This window comes from Mustela nivalis (genome assembly GCF_964662115.1).
Source record: "Mustela nivalis genome assembly, chromosome: 16".
Taxonomy (NCBI): Eukaryota; Metazoa; Chordata; class Mammalia; order Carnivora; family Mustelidae; genus Mustela; species Mustela nivalis.
The window spans coordinates 7,069,931-7,088,319 of NC_139035.1; the positions used below are offsets into that span (position 1 = coordinate 7,069,931).

At 41.6% G+C, this 18,389-nt stretch overlaps 1 protein-coding gene across 4 annotated transcripts in view; it reads left to right on the top strand.

Moving 5' to 3' along the window:
• The first annotated feature begins 160 nt into the window (after positions 1-160).
• Positions 161-18,389, top strand: part of EXO1 (exonuclease 1) — a 32,639-nt gene continuing 14,410 nt past the window's right edge. Inside the window, exons 1-11 of one of the 4 annotated variants that reach the window (XM_082703973.1) lie at positions 228-484; positions 850-1,069; positions 2,180-2,348; positions 3,409-3,480; positions 4,846-4,965; positions 7,116-7,239; positions 8,203-8,340; positions 9,490-9,702; positions 10,783-10,970; positions 11,696-11,792; positions 16,866-17,091. In XM_082703973.1, coding sequence (XP_082560099.1) covers positions 4,862-4,965; positions 7,116-7,239; positions 8,203-8,340; positions 9,490-9,702; positions 10,783-10,970; positions 11,696-11,792; positions 16,866-17,091 — 1,090 coding nt within the window. In that variant the 5' untranslated portion in view covers positions 228-484; positions 850-1,069; positions 2,180-2,348; positions 3,409-3,480; positions 4,846-4,861. Of the gene's footprint in view, positions 485-849; positions 1,070-2,179; positions 2,349-3,386; positions 3,481-4,845; positions 4,966-7,115; positions 7,240-8,202; positions 8,341-9,489; positions 9,703-10,782; positions 10,971-11,695; positions 11,793-16,865; positions 17,092-18,389 lie in introns of those variants that run through there. The other 3 variants (XM_082703971.1, XM_082703974.1, XM_082703972.1) reach the window with 3 other exon arrangements.

The following is an 18,389-nucleotide window of genomic DNA, read 5'->3' on the forward strand; positions in this document are numbered from 1 at the left end:
CACACCGCAGTGACTAAGGGACCAATTTGCAGCAGTGATCTTTCAGGTTGTTTTAAAAAACCCACACAAACGCGCGGTGGCGCTCTTTAAACCACCGCAGCCCTGACTTGAGGCCGCCTTCAGCGGAGAACTACAACTCCCAGCAGCCCCGGCGAGAGCGAAAACGACCGACTTCCGGGCGCCGTTTCCCGTGGGCCCGCTGCTCCAGCTCCGCGGGTGCCTTCCGCAGGCCGCGCGGTATCCGGGCGGGCGCGGCGGCAGGCGTCGCCGGGCCGCGGCCACCATGGCGTCCGGCGAGGAGCGGGGCTCAGGTCCCGGAAGCGGAGGTCGCGAGAAGCGGAGCCGGCGTCGCGGAGGGCGCGCTGGAGTCACTTCCGCTGGGGCGGGCCCTCGGGCTCTCCCGCGCAAATTGAAAAGCCTTCGGTGCGCGCAGGCCACGGGCTCCGGGTGTTCAGCGCAGCCCGCCTCGGGCGCTCCGGCCCAGGTGAGCTGGGGGCGTCGGGAGCAGGTTTCGGGCCCTGCGCTCGCCCGCGCTGCCGCGGACGGGGAGAACCGTTCCCGCGAAGGGAGCGGAGCGGGCGGCGCGTGGGCCCAGGGTGGCGTCCCCTCGGGGCTCTGGTCGCCGGGGACCGGGAGGAGGGGCTCCGGCGGGGTCTTCCTGCCGCGGCAGCAGGATCCCGAGTCGCGCTGCAGGCCCGGCCGAGGCTGCCCCGAGCGCGGGACGGTCCGCGGGCTCGGGCTCCCGCCCGCCGGGCTCCCGCAGGGCTGCCCGAGCTAGCAGCCGCGCTCGCACGTGCAGCGCCGACTCTTACGTGAGGAAAAGCGAATTTTCTTCTGGGTGTCTTGCAGGCGAAAGGAAACCTGTCTCCTGGAATGGGCTTGCGGGGCTCTCGTGCACGGCCGGTGGACGGAGTGAAGCGGGGAGGTCGCCGGTGTGGTCGTGCCTAGCGTGTGGCGGGCGGGCGCCCTGGGATGCTGCCCGCCGCGGGGCCCCGGGTCATTCCCCTCCGCTGAAGAGGAGACGCGTAGGCGAGCGTATTTACCTCGCTTAGAAGGGACGTTTCCCGAGGTGTGTACTCCGTCCGGTTCCCTCGAAGGGGAAGGAAACTCTTTCCAGAGGCCTTATCTGAAAGGAGGCTGATGGCCTTTGTCCAGCTGTGGCTTGAGCACACCTGCATCCGAATTACCCGCGGTACTTCAGAGTCAGAATCCCCCACCTGGCCCCACAGCCTGGCCAATGCGCTGCTGTCCTAGAGCTCGGAGCGTTGATACAGGGTCCGGGGGAGGCTGACTTCTTCCCCTGTTCTTTCTTCTCTCCGCCCCACCCCCACCCCGCGACTTAATTTTTGCTGGGAGGGGTTTCTGTTATGAAATGCTAATCAGCTGTTCAGCCTCACTGCTTTTACTTTATATTTTGAGTGGGGCTGACCCTTGAACCACAGGGGTTAGAACTGTGAGGTCAGAATCCACGGATTCGTGTAATTTTTTTTCGACTAATGCAGTACAGTACTATAAATGTATTTTCCTTGTGATTTTCTTAATGCCATTTCCTTCTCTCTCTGGCTTACTTTGTTTAAAGGATACAGTGTATAATACACATAACGTACAAAATATGTGTTAACCGAGTTTATGAACTTGGTAAGCTTCTGGCTATTAGTAGTTAAGTTTCGGGGGAGTCACAAATCATATATGGATTTTCTGCTGGGTGGGGGTGGAAGCATACAATCCCCCTCCTTGTTCAAAGGGTCAGCAGTAGTGCTTCAGAAAGGTGTGAGCCAGCTCCAGAATTTCTGTAAAGAAGGGACTAAGGGGCTTTTTCCTGGCTAGAAGGTCGTAGATCTTAACAATGCCTTTCTGGAGAGAGAGAGTTTCGAGCGCTTTCGGCACTTGCTGTGTGCCTAGGCTTGGAATGCCTGTCCCGATTCCAAGGGGGAAAGCACTTGGGAAGAATAAACCCGTTGTGGAACTGTCAGTTGACATTAGCATAAATAACGAGGACTGGAACTTCCAGGCAGAGAGGAGCCCAGTTAACGTATTGAAGAGCAGTGATTCTCAAATATCAAGCAGTAGCAGTTGCTCTACCCATTTCCGAGCTTTTTCTTATTTTTCTAAAACTTTTGAGTAAATGTATTTTGCTCTAAATATTGCTGTTTTTCCTTTCTCCTCTCACATCACACAGTTGGCGCTATGGGGATACACGGCCTACTGCAGTTTATCAAAGAAGCTTCTGAACCCATCCACGTGAGGAAGTATAAAGGACAGGTAGTAGCTGTGGATACGTATTGCTGGCTTCACAAAGGAGCTATTGCTTGTGCTGAGAAACTAGCCAAAGGTGAACCTACTGATAAGTAAGTTGGGACCTCGTATAAATTCTTTGCCAACTAAGAATCAGACTTATTATATTGGGATCATTTTCATTCAATGCCTCGTTTATCAAGAAGTGAAACTGACAACATTGCCAAATCAGGAGCGACTTTATTCTGTGATGTAGTATCAAGACACCGAGAGACAAAAACCAAGGACCATGTCTTTTATTTTTTACCTAAGAAACTGAGCCCTGTTTGCAAAACAAAACAGTTGCTTCAAAGGGACAAGGTGTTCTGACTCCCCTTTACTGTACGTGGGGCCCAGAGTGGTGGGCCTTGCTGATATCCAATCATAACTATGACCTCATTTGAGGCATGTTCCATGGACTAATATCTTCTCTATTTTTTACATAGAAACATTAGAAAAAGAAGCAAGTATAATTTCAGAGCAGAGATTTCCTAGAGCTGTGTGATCACTATTACGGATTTTCTTTTTTGCAATATGTAATTTATCTCCTAGAGGAAAGGCTCCCAGGTCCTTAATGTGACTTACTTAATCACAATGAAAAATAGGTAAAATGTATTAATGCTGTTTGTTTCCTGGAGGAAAGAGGGAAAGGCATTATTGAATGGTGAATGTTTTGGGCTTTCATTCTTCTCCAATTAATTTGACCAAAAGTGACCTGGACCAGACAGTACATGTGGGATCTGAAGGAACCCAGGCCCTGCTGCCACTCCATCTGCTGGTTTCTTTTTTCTTTTTTCTTTTTACCTTTTTTTAAAAAATTTAAAGGCCGTTTCTTTTCTGCCACTGAATTTGAGTAACTGTAGGTAGCTGAAGACTGCAAGTTTTTCATTCTACCTGTAGAGTTTCTTTGAATAGCTCTTCACAGGCGAAGAACTTTCTTTAGTTTTTTGTAATCTTGGGGATTCTGAGATTTTTGACTAATTGGAAGAATTATCCAAAATACAGAAAACATCCTTTATTAAAGATGTCATTTATGCATTCCCCAGACCTGCCCTGTAGTAACTTATTGAACTAAAAAGCTTCAGGACTTCCTGCAAAGTACTGTGGACTTTAATATTTTTTTTTTCCTCACAGCAACTAATAAGTCACTTTTGATACAGTTTTTCTTTCTTATCCACCTTTGGATGGGGATATTAACCAGAAAAGGTGAGAAAATTGGGATAAGTGTATGACAAGCCATTATGACTATTATAAGGAACGAGATAGATCTAATACGCTGACCTGGAAAGATTTTGGCAATAGGGGTCTGATGTTTGGATTCTGTCTGGTGAAAAAAATATGTGAATTTCCTTTGAGATTTATTATGGTTTTGTATTGGCTTTCCCCTGTCTTTTACATGATACTTCCTTAGCAGGCCCAGAATTAGCACAAAGTCACTGTTCTGTAGACCACTTCGTGTCTGTTGCCACTGGTTTACAATAAAAAGAAGGACCACATAATGAGTCTTGCATTAAGATGAATGTATGTGCTTTAAAAGATTATCTTTTAATATTATGTCTATTTCTGCTCGTTAGTTAAAGTATCCTTTTCTTTATAGATCATGGAAGTTGTATCGTGGCTCTTTTTGTTAACTGCGTTGCTGGAATGAAACGTGATACAGATCTTTGTCTGGATCCTAGACTGTGGGGCGGTGGGGTGATGAACAACGTTGTGCTAGAGCCAGCTCATGCGAGTTTGCTGTCTAACACCTTCTCTCCGCTGACCCCACGTTGGTGGTTTATTCACCATTGTAACATATTCGTTTCAGGGAAATTGACAAATGCTAGGGAGCAGGCACCCCTTCCCCCAGAACTGGCTGTTAAACCTTTACCAGGACACCACTGCTTATAAGAAATACCGGGACACTTGGACAAAGTTTAATATACACTGTATATTGGATGACATTTTATTTATTTTAAGTACCTCGGGTACGATAATGAGTTGTTGAAGGAATCCGATATTTATTGTACCATTCTTTCAACTTTTCAGTAGATTGGAAATTTTTCGAAGCAAAAAAATATCTATATATATGTGAGGGAAAAGGCAAGATTTGGAAGCACAAAATATCAGAACTGGAAGAGATGTCAAAGCCTTTTCATCTGCAGATAAGAAAAGCAGGATTTACAGTGTCAAATAACTCACCAGCTATCACAGACCATAGGATCCAATGCAGGATTTGAACCCAAGTCTAAATTAGAGTTTTCATTTCCTGTGAAAGCATTTGCTTAAAAAAAAAAAGTAATAACTTCCTTTTTTCATAATCTGTCTCATCTGGTTTTAAAAAGAGCAAGAGTAGGGGCGCCTGGGGTTCTCAGTTGGTTAAGCGACTGCCTTCGGCTCAGGTCGTGATCCTGGAGTTCTGGGATCTGAGTGCCGCATTGGGCTCCCAGGTCCATGGAGAGTCTGCTTCTCCCTCTGACCTTCCCTCTCGTGCTCTCTCTCTCATATAAATAAATAAAAACTTAAAAAAAAGCAAGAGTATTACCTTACAAGATGCCCTGCACCTAAATGCATTTTTCTTTATTTTCATAGGTATGTAGGATTTTGTATGAAATTTGTAAATATGTTACTCTCTCATGGGATCAAGCCCATTCTTGTGTTTGATGGATGTACTTTACCTTCTAAAAAGGAAGTGGAAAAGTCTAGAAGAGAGTAAGTTGATTATCCATTCACTCTCTAATTTAATTGCATTAAGGTCTGATGCTATAGTCTGTATACCAGGTTTTTTTTTTTTTTAATTTTAATTTGTGGAGACTTGCTTTATAGCCTAGTACTTGAACAGATTTCTTTAAATGTTTCATGTGTGCTGGAAAGGAATGTGTATTCTCCAGTTATTAAGAGGAAGATTGTATATCGACCAGTCAGTCAAGCTTATTGATTATGGTGCTCAAATCTGTATCTTTACTGTTTTGTGTCATAAATTACCAAAAATAGTATATTAAAATTTGGTACCGGATTTGTCATTTACCTTATAGTTCTGTCCACTTTTGTTTTGTTTATTTTGAAGTGATTTTATTGGTTGCATTCAAGTTTAGAATTAGTTACATTTTTGTGGTAACTGAAACAATACGTAGTGACTCTTTTAATTTCTAGTTATGCTTTTTTTTCCTAACGTCTGTTCTGATATTAGCATACCCATAACTTTTCTGTTTCTACCTTTTTTTAATTTATTTACCTTTACTACATTCATACTACATTACTGTATTTTTATTTATTCAGCTTTACTACATCACTGGTTTTTTAGGTTTGCCACTTAAAAAGAACACATTACTGTGTGTGTATGTGTATGTGTGTGTGTTTTAAGATTTACTTATTTGAGAGAACATGTGTACTTGAGTGGGGGAAGAGAGGCAGAGGGAGGCACAGCGAGAGAAGGAACACAAGCAGGGAGAGTGGGAGAGGGAGAAGCAGGCTTCTTGCTGAGCAGGGAACCTGATACTGGGCTTGATTCCAGGACCCTGGGATCATGACTTGAGCCAAAGGCAAACACTTAACAACTAAGCCACCCAGACGCCCTTGGAGGCTCTGATTCTTAAAGCCAGAACTTTAAAAATTTTATTTGCAAAGGTGTATCTGAAATTGTCTGAGCCCGCATTCTATTACAAATATACAGTTTACTAAATATACTCTTAATAAAAAGTTAGTAGGCTCTAGGTTAGTTCTTAAAGGATAGGTGACAGTCTCAAGCTAGTATGGCCAAGGGACTAAGCCAAACCAGATCCCATCTGGGTATCCCACACCACGTTCTTAATTCTAATTGCAGATTATTATTTTCTCTTGCTAAGCTCAAAAACGGCAAAAACAACAACAACAACAACAACAAAAAGTTACAACTATGTATCTCTGACCCATGAACTCTTTTTGTCTTTGTAGAATCAGCTTTCTCTGTGCCATTGAGAGAGGCACTTAAAATCCTTTTCTCCAGGTCTCTTCATCTGTGGAGCCCCGTCTAAAAGTGGAACTAGGGAATGTGTGTGTTGTGTACATGCGCTTACTTAAAGATCAAAACCTCGTGGGTTCTGACTGATTCTTCTGGTTCAGACTCACGGCTGTGGTGCATCTTTATCTCCTTTCTTCCATACGGAGAACTTTATTTTCAAGGGCACAAGGGGGCATGAAGTTACAGTATCTAATAATGACTCCTTTGTCTTATCCCAAAATAAATATTGTGTAACACTCAACAGTAGATTCAGAATAAAATACTGATACTACCATTACCAATACGATTATTGAAAACAGTTAAAATGTCTTTCTTTCTTCCTCTCTCTTTTCCTATTTTAAAATTAGTAGTTCTGTATTGTCAGAATGTGTGCTGTCACTGTCTCCCTGTTTAACCGTATTTAGTATTAGTTCTACAGATTTCCACATTCTTGATTGTTATAGACCGTTCTTATGCAGATGTTACTTTGGGTCTTTCTGAAATTAGTTCTGGTAGATCCCACAAGCTCACAGAAAGTATTTCTCAAGTTCTTCATATGTTGATAACTGGACATCGTTATGCCTGAAAGTTCGTTTTGATGGTGTGAAAGCCTTGATTCACATTTTCTTAAGTGTCTTAGTTACTCCATTTTCTATTGACATAAAGCATTTCTGTGGATAAGCTTGTGTACGTGTATATTATAAATCACTTGTGTTCCTTTTACCTGGAAGCCCAGAAGATCTGGATTCATGTTCTCAGGGACCTGGTAAACACTATCAGATGAGTCAAACTTGCACCCCCCTGCCCAGGAAAAGTTCGTGAATTACCGTTTTATTATGGTTTCTTGAGTCAGCCTCTTGATTTTTTTTTTTTCCCCTCGCAGAAGACGACAAGCCAATCTTCTTAAGGGAAAGCAGCTTCTTCGTGAGGGCAAAGTCTCAGAAGCCAGAGAATGTTTTACCCGTTCTGTAAATATCACACATTTGATGGCCCACAAAGTTATTAAAGTAAGCCAAATGGGAAAGCCAAAGTAACATGGCTAAGTTCATCAAAACTAATTATGAGTCATTTACCGATGGGGGAGCAAGAAAGCGAAGGGAGGGAGATGATTCTGGGCCTAACTTTGAAGGAAGTGCCAGTCTCAGGAGGAAGAGAGCAGCATCTTTCAACAGAGCAAAGGAGTCCAGCAGTCTCCAAGGGAGAAATCCTAAGGACTAAGGGATGCCCTCCCCTTTAGGTATTTGAGCTCGGTGGGCACCTTCTTCGGGAGAGAGGAAAGGGATGGTTCTTGGAGGGCCAGCCTCACCCCGCTGCCATGCAGTCGTCAGCACTTCCCACCTCACTCCTGGTGGCCGTGGGATCTGTCAGACCAGCCTCGCTGGCTCAGGACCCCTCAGACCCCTAGTCTCCTCAGCCTGCTTCTGCATGGAAGCTTCTTACTGCCGTAGATCTTTCCACAGCCAGCAGCCCCAGCCCGCAGGTCCCCTGCTTCAGGCCTCTGTTCAGATGGCTTAGTAAACATGGGAAAATAAATACAGTGATTTGTAGTTTTATCAAAGCAGTGTAGTATAGACTTTTGTAGTCTGAAAAGAAAATGTTGTTTTTACAGGGAAAATACATTCAGAGCTCCAAACAAATGTTCTGTAAGCTTTCAGAGCCTAGGCATCTTAAGATGCAAGCTTTCTAGTTTGACATAATTAAGTTTCTGGCTTGTAATTGTTTTTCTTCCTCTGAATGTACAGCAGTATTTTCTCCTATAAATTGATTTTTTTATAAAAGATGGCTATATGATTGTGGCATTGTATGATTAGTTCAACATGTGCTAGGCCTTGAAGTAGAAAAACTTATGCTGAAGGAAATGATTTCTGAAAATAACATGAGCAAGTACATGTGGGCTGGTGATGAGATGGGAAGTTGCCGGGTGCTTTCTAGACGCCGTGCTGGAGATTGACTCCGACCTTCTCTGGCAGGCTGCTCGGTCCCAGGGAGTAGACTGTCTCGTGGCTCCGTACGAAGCAGATGCGCAGCTGGCCTATCTTAACAAAGCTGGTATTGTACAAGCTATAATCACAGAGGACTCTGACCTCCTCGCTTTCGGCTGTAAGAAGGTACTTGACTCCCAGCTACTATATGCTGCTTTTCTGTGCAGTTGGCAGTGGCGTAAAGTGAGGAAATAAGGTTTTTCCTCCTCTCCAGGAATCACTATTTTATTTAACACTTGCCGTTAACCTCTACTTACGATGCTAATAATTATTTTATTTAAAATGAAGTTTTTGCTGCTTGACATTTGTGTAATATGGACACTGTTTCAGAACAAGCCCTTAAGGTTAGAAGGTTTTGTTGTTGTTTTATCCAAGTTCTTCAGTAGAGAGTAGACTTTTTTTTTTTTTTAAGGATTTTTATTTATTTACTTGACAGAAATCACGAGTAAGGCAGAGAGGCAGGCAGAGAGGTGGGGGGAAGCAGGCTCCCTGCTGAGCAGAGAGCCTGATGCGGGGCTCGATCCCAGGACCTTGAGATCATGACCTGAGCCGAAGGCAGAGGCTCAACCCACTGAGCCACCCAGGCACCTCAGACTTATTCTTATTTTTGCTATAACTTTATATGCTTTACATTTTTCAATTAGGTGAGTTAAATAACTTATCCAACCATATGCTTTGCAGTTAGAATTATGTATAAAACTGTTCAGTGGAAAATGTTATCATGATATTGTAACGGGGGAGTTAAGATACAAAACCACAAAATGATCTCATTTTTGTTACTGCCAATGTCGTTTATATCATCTGTATATTTCATAGATGACTCGAAGGATCTGTCAAAGGGTTAATGCTGGGTGACAATGATAGATGAGAGATGTCAGGCAACTTATGTTTTCTTCCTGAATTTCCGTGTTCTCCAAATTCCTTATGATGAACATGTATTACTTTAAGGATAAGAAAAAGGGATTTTTGTATGAATTGCTGTTTGATTGCCATGACAACCCTGGGTGTCAGTCAGAGGTAAGAGGTGCAGAAAGGGCATTCTTTCTCCCAGAGTCCGAACAAGGGAGTCCAGGCACACGACCTTCTCTGTCGTCGCCTGTGCTTCAGTTTAACTTGTTTACAGATTCACACTAATTATCTGGCTTGCCTACCTCTCTTCTCTCTCAGTACGATGATAAAGAACAAGAAAGAATTCTTAGGAATATCACAGTGGATTAGATAATGAAACATTAAAATGAGCCTTTTAGGTGTTAAAAATTTCCCTTCCTTTTGAAGGTGATTTTAAAAATGGATCAGTTTGGAAATGGACTAGAGATTGACCAGGCACGGCTGGGCATGTGCAGACAGCTTGGGGACGTGTTCACGCAGGAGAAGTTCCGCTATATGTGCATTCTCTCGGGCTGTGACTACCTCTCCTCGCTGCGTGGGATTGGCTTAGCGAAGGCCTGCAAAGTGCTAAGATTAGCCAATAATCCAGACATCGTGAAGGTAAGAGTGAGTCACCCACTGTCCTGTTGAATTTCTGGAGCATTTCTTACATCATAGATGACCACTTCAGAATATAAATTTTAAATATTTTATCCTGCCGATAACCCATATGTGTCATCAAAAGGACAAAATGACTAAAACACTAGAATTTTGCTTTTGGCAACTTTTTAAAATGAAGACCAATCTAAAGAGATTTAAGAACAAAATGTCCTAGATAGAATTAATGTTAAAATGTGTAGTCTTCCAATTTCTGTGCTATTCTCTATAGTAGTGGTTCTCAAATTCTTTGGTGTCAGGATCCCTTTACACTCAACTCGAGTCTCTTGGTGGCAAAATTTTTGTTAAATGGGTTATAGTTGTTGATAATTACTGAAATCAAATTCAAACCGATAAAATGTTGGCTATTATAAAGCTAATAATAAATTCATTACATGTTAGCATATATAGGATATTTTAATGAAAAGTAGCCCTGTCTTCTGAGAAGGTGAAAATTATGACAGGAATTGCACATTTATATAAATCTATTTCACATGGCTTGATGAAGACCACTGGGTTTCTTTACTTCCTCTGACACAGTAGCATGTGTCAGGGAAACTGAGGCTCCTGCGTCACCGCTCTGTCGCTTCTCTGATACCTTTACCTTCAAAAAAAAAAAAAAAAAGAAAGAAAAACAAGCTAGCATACCAGCTTTAGTCATCCGTGACTCTAACCAAAGTTAGAATGTTGCCTTCATTTTTAATTCTCAGGTTTTGTATGTTTGTATTTTGCTTTTTGGGTGAACAGGACTTTGAGGGCAAGGAATGTGTCTTAATTGTCAAACCTGGGAATATAAACTGGGTGTGTAACTGACAGGTTCATTCTTTGGGTTAATTATAGAGAAATCAAGGAAAATACTGTTACAGAGATAGTTTTTAGTGATATGAAATGGCCATGCTTGCTGGTAGAGGCTTTCGGTACAGATGTAATCAGTAGGTACTGTGTCTCAGCCTCCTCTAATGTGAATGACTTGATCTTGGTGACGCTGCTTTCCCAATTCCGTATTTGCAGATAACTAGTAAATATTTTTACATCCATTATTAGGTCATCAGGAAAATCGGACACTATCTTAAGATGAACATAATAGTACCAGAAGATTACATCAAAGGATTTATTCGAGCCAACAATACCTTCCTTTATCAGCTAGTTTTTGATCCCATCAAAAGGAAACTCCTCCCTCTGAATGCTTACGAAGACGACATTGATCCTGAAACACTAAGCTACGCTGGGCAGTATCCTTTCTGAACCAGAATAGTAGAATTTTGCACTTCCATATTTTTATTGGTGGTATTTTTAGTGAGGCATTCAGTAAAAAGCCTACAAATTGTTTTTGCCTTTTTTTTTTTTTTTAAATACAGTGAAGCTTATGTTTTGTTCATTTTAGTTACTGTGCTGGTGAAAATTCAGAGCACCATTTTGTTTATAAACCTGTGGCTCATCCATTATAATGTGCTCATTCTTAGGATGCCTTGACTGAAACACACACTGAGTCACTGAAGATACACATTCCAAAGGTGACACTTCTTGGCCAGCAAGCTCCACTTCCCAGGAGGGCACTGCGGATGTGTGAACACGCCAGCTGAGGGTTCCCTCTCTATCCCCCTTGGAAGGAAGTCTAATACGACTTGGGGCTTTGCTTCCAAAAATAGCCAGTCCCCGTAGTGACAATAGAATACACTTTTTTAAAAAATTTATTTTATTTTATTTATTTATTTGACAGAAACACAGCAAGAGAGGGAACACAAGCAGGGAGAGCGGGAGAGGGAGAAGCAGGCTTCCCACTGAACAGGGATCCCAATGCAGGGCTCGATCCCAGGACCCTGGGACCATGACCTGAGCCGAAGGCAGTCGCTTAACCAACTGAGCCACCCAGGCGTCCCTAGAATACACTTTTCGATCTTCTACGTTACTGTTCGTTGTTAATAAAGGCATTTTTTCCTTAATCTTACCAACCTAGGTATTTTGATGATTCCATAGCTCTTCAAATAGCCCTTGGAAATAAAGATATAAACACTTTTGAACAGATTGATGACTACAATCCAGACACTGCTATGGTAACATTTTAAGGACTTTTTAATGACTTCACTTTTATTTATTTTTATTTATTTCGAAAGATTTTATTTATTTGACAGAGAGAGAGAGATCACCAGTAGGCAGAGAGGCAGGCAGAGAGGGGGAAGCAGGCTCCCTGCTGAGCAGAGAGCCTGATGCGGGGCTGGATCCCAGGACCCTGAGATCATGACCTGAGCCAGAGCATGACCTGAGCCAGAGGCAGCGGCTTAACCCACTGAGCCACCCAGGCACCCCATGACTTCACTTTTAAAGAGCACGTTTTAGTTATGTCTCAGGAACTATGACTAAAAGATTTTTAGTTAATTTATTAGAGAGAGAGTGAGAGAGAGCATGAGCAGGGGGAGGAGCAGAGGGAGAGGGAAAAGCAGACTCCCTGCTGAGCAGGGAGCCTGATGCGGGGTTCGATCCTGGGACTCCTGAGATGATGACCTGAGCTGAAGGCAAGTGCTTAACCGACTGAGCCGCCCTAGCGCCCAAGGAACTATGACTAAAGGCAAATCTTCATTTAATATAAACTAAGCATTTCTGTGTCCCAGAATGTGGAGTGTGGGTTTAAAACAACTTGATGCTAGAGAAATTCTCTAAGAACATAGGTATATTGGTCAATTTCCTTAAATTAAGCAACCACATGATCCGTCACCAGGCCTTTAGACATGAACATTTCGTCTGAATCTACAAGTCTTTGATGCCTTTCTTGTCTCACGCTTTCAACTCTGACATTTGGCATAGTTGAAGGTTCAAACCTAGAAACACCGGAAGTAAACGCTGTTTTCTTGCTCTCTCACGAGCACTGCACAGATATTAGTGCATCGGCCCTGAGCTGTGTCTCAGCCCTCTCCTGTTCTGCTTTTTCCCAGTTGCATATATCCCTCCTGACACACTTCCCCACCATTCTTTCCTTCCTTGGACTCCACTCTTTTCTGCTCCAATGTATTCCTTAAGTAAGTGCTGATGACTTGCCCTTACTTACGCAGAGAACTCGCACATCTTTAACCTAATCTCTAGTAACAGCCACATAGTTCTGAATGTTTCTTGGATCTGTACATAAGTGATTTCCTATAACTTTAAATCTGCCCACAGTCCCATCATTCCTGATCAGCTTTCCTTAGCGATGTTTCTCCTTTTCAGCACTTACTACTTGCCTAAGGTGTGTTTCCATGGTTTACTCTGTGATCCTTCCCAGCAGAATATAATTTTTATAAAGGCAAGGGCTTTGTGAACGTGTCTACTATAGTATGTTTGCCACGTCTTATTTGTTGAAGGAATGGATAGCAGTTACATGACCTCTCTGATTCTCAGACTAGAAAACTTGGAAATAAACTTGGGCTTCTCTTTCCTCACTAAGTCCTTTTGCTTCTTTTAGTTCTTCCAAGTGATAGTTTCTTCTTTCTCGTCACTCGAATTGGGTCTTTTCTCCCTTTGCTCACTAGTTCAGTTCTTGACTGAGCATTTGTTAAGCACTTTAACAAGTGTAGGTTAGCTATTGCTCTGGAATATAAAGAAAACTAAAATATAATTCTTTCTCAGGTGCTCCTTGCCTAGGGGAGGGAGATGTGGATTTATTTGTATAGAAATGTGGCAATTTCTGTCATAGAGATGTATGCTAGGCTCCAGGAAAAAAGTGGGGGTTGGGGAGCATGTCCATAACTTCACCCAAGGGAAGAGTGCTTCATAGTAATAATAGCAAACATTTATTGGACACTTACTACATTATAAATGCCTTTTTTTTTTTAAGATTTTATTTTTTTGAGAGAACATGAGCAGGGCCAGGGACAAGCAGACTTCCCCTGAGTAGGGAGCACAATGCAGGGCTTCGTCCCAGGACCCTGAGATCACGACCTGAGTCCAAGTCAGATACTCAACTGAGAGAGGCACCCAGGCACCCCCATTCTCAATGCTGTTCTCAGCAGCTTGCGTGCAGTCACTCATGTACTGTTCAACAAGCCTGTGAGGTCAGCACTATTATTCCCATTTTTCAGAGGAGGAAATGAGAGGGAGATCACACGTTTAATAAATAGGGGAGCTGTGATCCCAGGCCAAGCTCTGTCTCTCTCCTTGTAGGGAAACTGGTGTCCTGGGTTTGCAAAGATCAGTGGGGATTTTCAGGATGCGCTAGATGAGTGATTCCAGGCTGAAGCGATCAGTGTGCACGGAGTAATGAGTAGCTAATTATGGCTGGCCCAAGAGTGTCCTCGTGTTCACTATGTGAAGGAAGCACAGTTCTTGAGAAGGAAGACGAGGTGAGCCTGGAGAAGCTGGCCAGTGAGAAAGCAGGACCCGTTGAACATTGAAAAGAAATCATTACCATCAGCTGAAACAACCCAGGCTAGCAAGAGAGCACAAATACCTAAAGATACTCGGAAAGAACCTTGTTCGTCAACTCAAATCATGGAAACCTTACACTCAGGTTGCTCATTTCTGTTTTCTCTTTCTAGAACTTCTCTCTTAATTAGACGTTAGATTTCCTAGTCTTTGGCTTTTTCTGTCTTATTCATGTCTGTCTTGTGTTTTCTCTGGGAAATGTTTGTTTTCCAACTTTGTAATCCCTAGCATAGTAGCCAGTAGCTACATGTGGCTATTTAAAATAATTCACCTTGAATAATATTTAGTATATGTGCTGCCGAAGCGAGCACAACATTGAATATTTAAATTTTATTTCTTCTGTTGCATTGGCCACCTTACAAGGGGCTAACCATATTGGGCAGCTCAGGACATTTCTGTCTTGCTGAAAATTCTGTTGAATTTTTTTCCTTCTATCATCTTCTTATCTAAGGGTGCTTTCTTTAATTGTACTTTATAAAAGATTCTGTGTCATGGATTTCTCCAAGAATATCATTTACGATTTCTTGCACATGTTCTGTCTTTTGTATTCTCTGTTTGCTTTGAATTGGCTTTTTTCAACTTGTTTTGGCCTTTTCTCTTTCATGATGAAGACTCTTCAACATCCGAAGCTTCTTGTCTGGTTGTTCCTATTTGAGAGATGGTCAGAGCTGCTGGAGATTTGTGTGAACAAGCCAGGCTTATAATCTTGGGCTTTACTCTTGGGTGATCTGGTTGCCAACAAGCTGGCTTGATTTTGTTTTCTCTGCACAGTTCCATTTTTCCAGAAAGCGACTCTCCAGTTTCTACTTAGCACGGGTATATGCGGCAGTTTACATTTTGAGGAGGTTAGCAAATGCGGGTTGGAGTGGGCCTTTTATTTGATCTCTCTTTTTAGACAAATGGATTTTTCCATCTTCTGAGCTGCCTACTGTTTCTGGGTAGGTCAGATGGAAGATAAGGGCCCTGAGGTCAAATAATCCTTGTCTTAGCCCTCCCCCATGTGGGGCTTCCCTGGTACCTGGTGCCTTAAATCCCTGAACTTTTCTCATGATTGTGTAGGAGAGATTGACTCCCCTTAGGGGTTCTTTTCTGCAGACACTTGGGCTTGATTTCCTGGTAAGTTCTTAAGATTTCTCTCTGTACCCTGTCTTTGCATGGTTCGGATCATACAGATATCCTAACTGTATTGCAGATGAAATTTGTCTGCTTATTGTTTCTGGGAGATGGTAATCAAAGGAAGGGGACTGAAAAGTGTTTACTCTGCAATCTTCTTTACACATTTGACTCATTGCTATGATTATAATTTCATCAAGAATGATTCTTAAGCTAGCCCCTTTGTCTCAGAAACTCTAAAATAGTTGGTTGTGTTGAATATGTCTAGATATTAAGGAGAATGTTATGGCTCACTAAGATGGCCATCCTTTTACAGAGAAATTTTTGTAGGAACCATTAATTGTACCAAACTAATTAATTCTTTTTGTTTATCTAAAATTTAGTCTTCCCAAACTGGTTTTCTACTTGACTATTTCTTTTTTCCAGTAAAACCATCAGTGGGATCTAATGCCATGAGCTATTATGCTTAAGCTCTTTTTTATAACCATTCACTCAAATATTCTAAATTACCTAAATTATTTGTTAATTCTCAGAGTGTATCCTGAATAATATCACCTTGTTTTAACTTCGATAAAGATTCCAAGTGTAGGTGGGATTTTTGTCGTGTGGAATCATGCCCTAAGTACCAACATTTTTTATACCTTTGCTAATTTTTCCCATTGCCTCTCTGCCCTATTAGAATATCATTGATATCATCTTAATAGATCATTGTCATCCAAAATATGTTGTAATTATAAATGTGCTAATATATTAGCATTAAGAATGATTGCTTACCAGTGCTTATTGGCAATAACTAATTCTCAGAGGTTTTATGCAAGACTTAGCGTCGACCCAAGTAGCTTTCTGTTTGTTCATGTTGTCCACTAAAGATGGCACCAAATATGGGTCAAATAGAAACTAGAGTTTTAAATTAGATCATTTTAGGAGCGCCTGAGTGCCTTAGTCAGTCTGCCTTCTGCTCAGGTCATGATCTCTGGGTCCTGGGATCGAGCCCCACATCAGGCTCTCTGCTCAGCAGGGAGTCAGCTTCTCCCTCTCTCTCTCTCCCTCTATGAGCACGCATGTGCGCACTCTCTCTCTCTCAAAAATAAATCTTTAAAAAAATAAAAATAAATTAGATTACTTTGGTTTAAATTCAACGAGGTTTTAGAGATGGGATGGTTGCTTGCTTTAAATAAAAAATTGTATGGCTTTGACCTTCAGGTGCTTTGTAAAGGGTGAATGACTGTTTTGAGGCTTATTGCCAGATCCCTATTAAACTGGTAGCTATTGTGTTTTGAAATAACACTCACATTTTAAAAGTACTTTGTTCTGGCTATTTTTCTCCAAGTGTATTTTCATTTCTTGCACTGTTCATCTTCAGAAGATTCACCATTTTTTCCTTAGAAATAAGCTAACAATTCACTTGACCTTCATTAGAAAAGAAACAGACCCAGGAGTACAAGACACATTTAATGGAAAAGTGTAGTACCATCAAAGTAGAAAATGTTATTAGAGAACAGATATTTCATCAGAGATTGCTCAAAAAAGTAAATTATTTACTTATAATTTATGTTGATAGGAAAATGATTTGGCTATTTTCCTTCTTCAAGTAATCCTTTCTGTTTTTACTATTTTAGCCTGCCCAATCAAGAAGTCAGAGTTGGAATGACAAAACATGTCAAAAGTCGTCTAATTTTAATAGCATTTGGCATAGGAATTATTGCCCTAGACTGGAGCTGGATGTTGTTTCAAATGCTACCAGATTGAAGGAGAATCCAAGTACTGTGGGCATTGAACAAGTGATCAGTATTAAAGGGTTAAATCTTCCAAAGAAGTCATCCATTGGGAAGAGACCAAGAAATGGTATGTATTTCTGCTTGCTGTACATATTTTGAAATATTAGTGAGTGTTGCTCACATTTAAGAAATCTTTGCCAAACCCAAGGTCACTAAGGTTTGTTTTTTTTTTTTTTTTTCCTAGAACTTCTATAGTTTTAGCTCTTAGATTTAGGTCTTTGATTCATTTTGGATTAATTTCTTTTATATGGTGTGAGGTAAGGATCAAGGTTCACTTTTATTGTATATGACAATCTGCTTGTTCCACCATTTGTTAAAAGATTGTCCTCACCCCTTTGAACAGCCTTGGCACGTTTGGTAACAATCAGTTGACCTTGACCACATATATGTGTGAGTCTGCTTTGGACTCTGTCGTTCTGTATCGTGGATCTCTTGCTGTCTTGATGCCAGAGCACGGTCGTAGTTATCATAGCTTTATAGTAAATCTTGGAATTAAATAAAATAATTCTAAGTGTACTCTAAGCATGAGTTTGTTCTTTTTTTGCAAAGCTGTTTTGGCTGCTCTCTGTTTTTCATGATTCCATACAAATTTTAGAATCAGCTTGTCAATTGAAAAAAAAAGTTTTTTGAGTTGTTGATTGGAATTTAGTTGAATCCATAGTTCAGTTTGGGGAGAATTGACTTCTTACTAAGAATGAGTTTGCTGAAGTCTTCTCTCATTTTGCTCAGCATTTCTGTGCAGTTTTTAGTGTCTTACCCAAATGTAATGTCAAATTTATCCCTGTGTGTCAGATTTGTGCTGCTACTGCAAATGATATTTTAAATTTTGATTTCTAATTATTCATTGCTAGAAACCCAGTTGACTTTTGAACGACAAGGGTTTGAACTGCACAGGTCCTCTTATATGTGAAATTTTTTTCATAAATATGGGGCAGTAAATACATTTTCTCTGTATGATTTTCTTAATGATTTCTTTTCTCTAGATCACTTTGTTATAAGAATATGGTGTATGACTCAAATAACATATAGAATATGTGTTCCTTGGCTGTCTCTGTTGTCAGTAAGTCTTGCAGTCGGCAGTAGGCCATTAGTCGTTAAGTTTTTATCCACTTTTTTTTTTTTTAAGATTTTATTTATTTATTTGACAGAGATCACAAGTAGGCAGAGAGAGAGGAGGAAGCAGGCTCCCTGCTGAGCAGAGAGCTGGATGTGGGGCTCGATCCCAGGACCCTGGGATCATGACCTGAGACAAGGGCAGAGGCTTTAATCCACTGAGTCACCCAGGTGCCCTGAGTCATTAAGTTTTTAGAGATCGAAAAGTTACACAGACTTCTGACTCTGGAGGGGGTCAGCCCTGAACTCTCC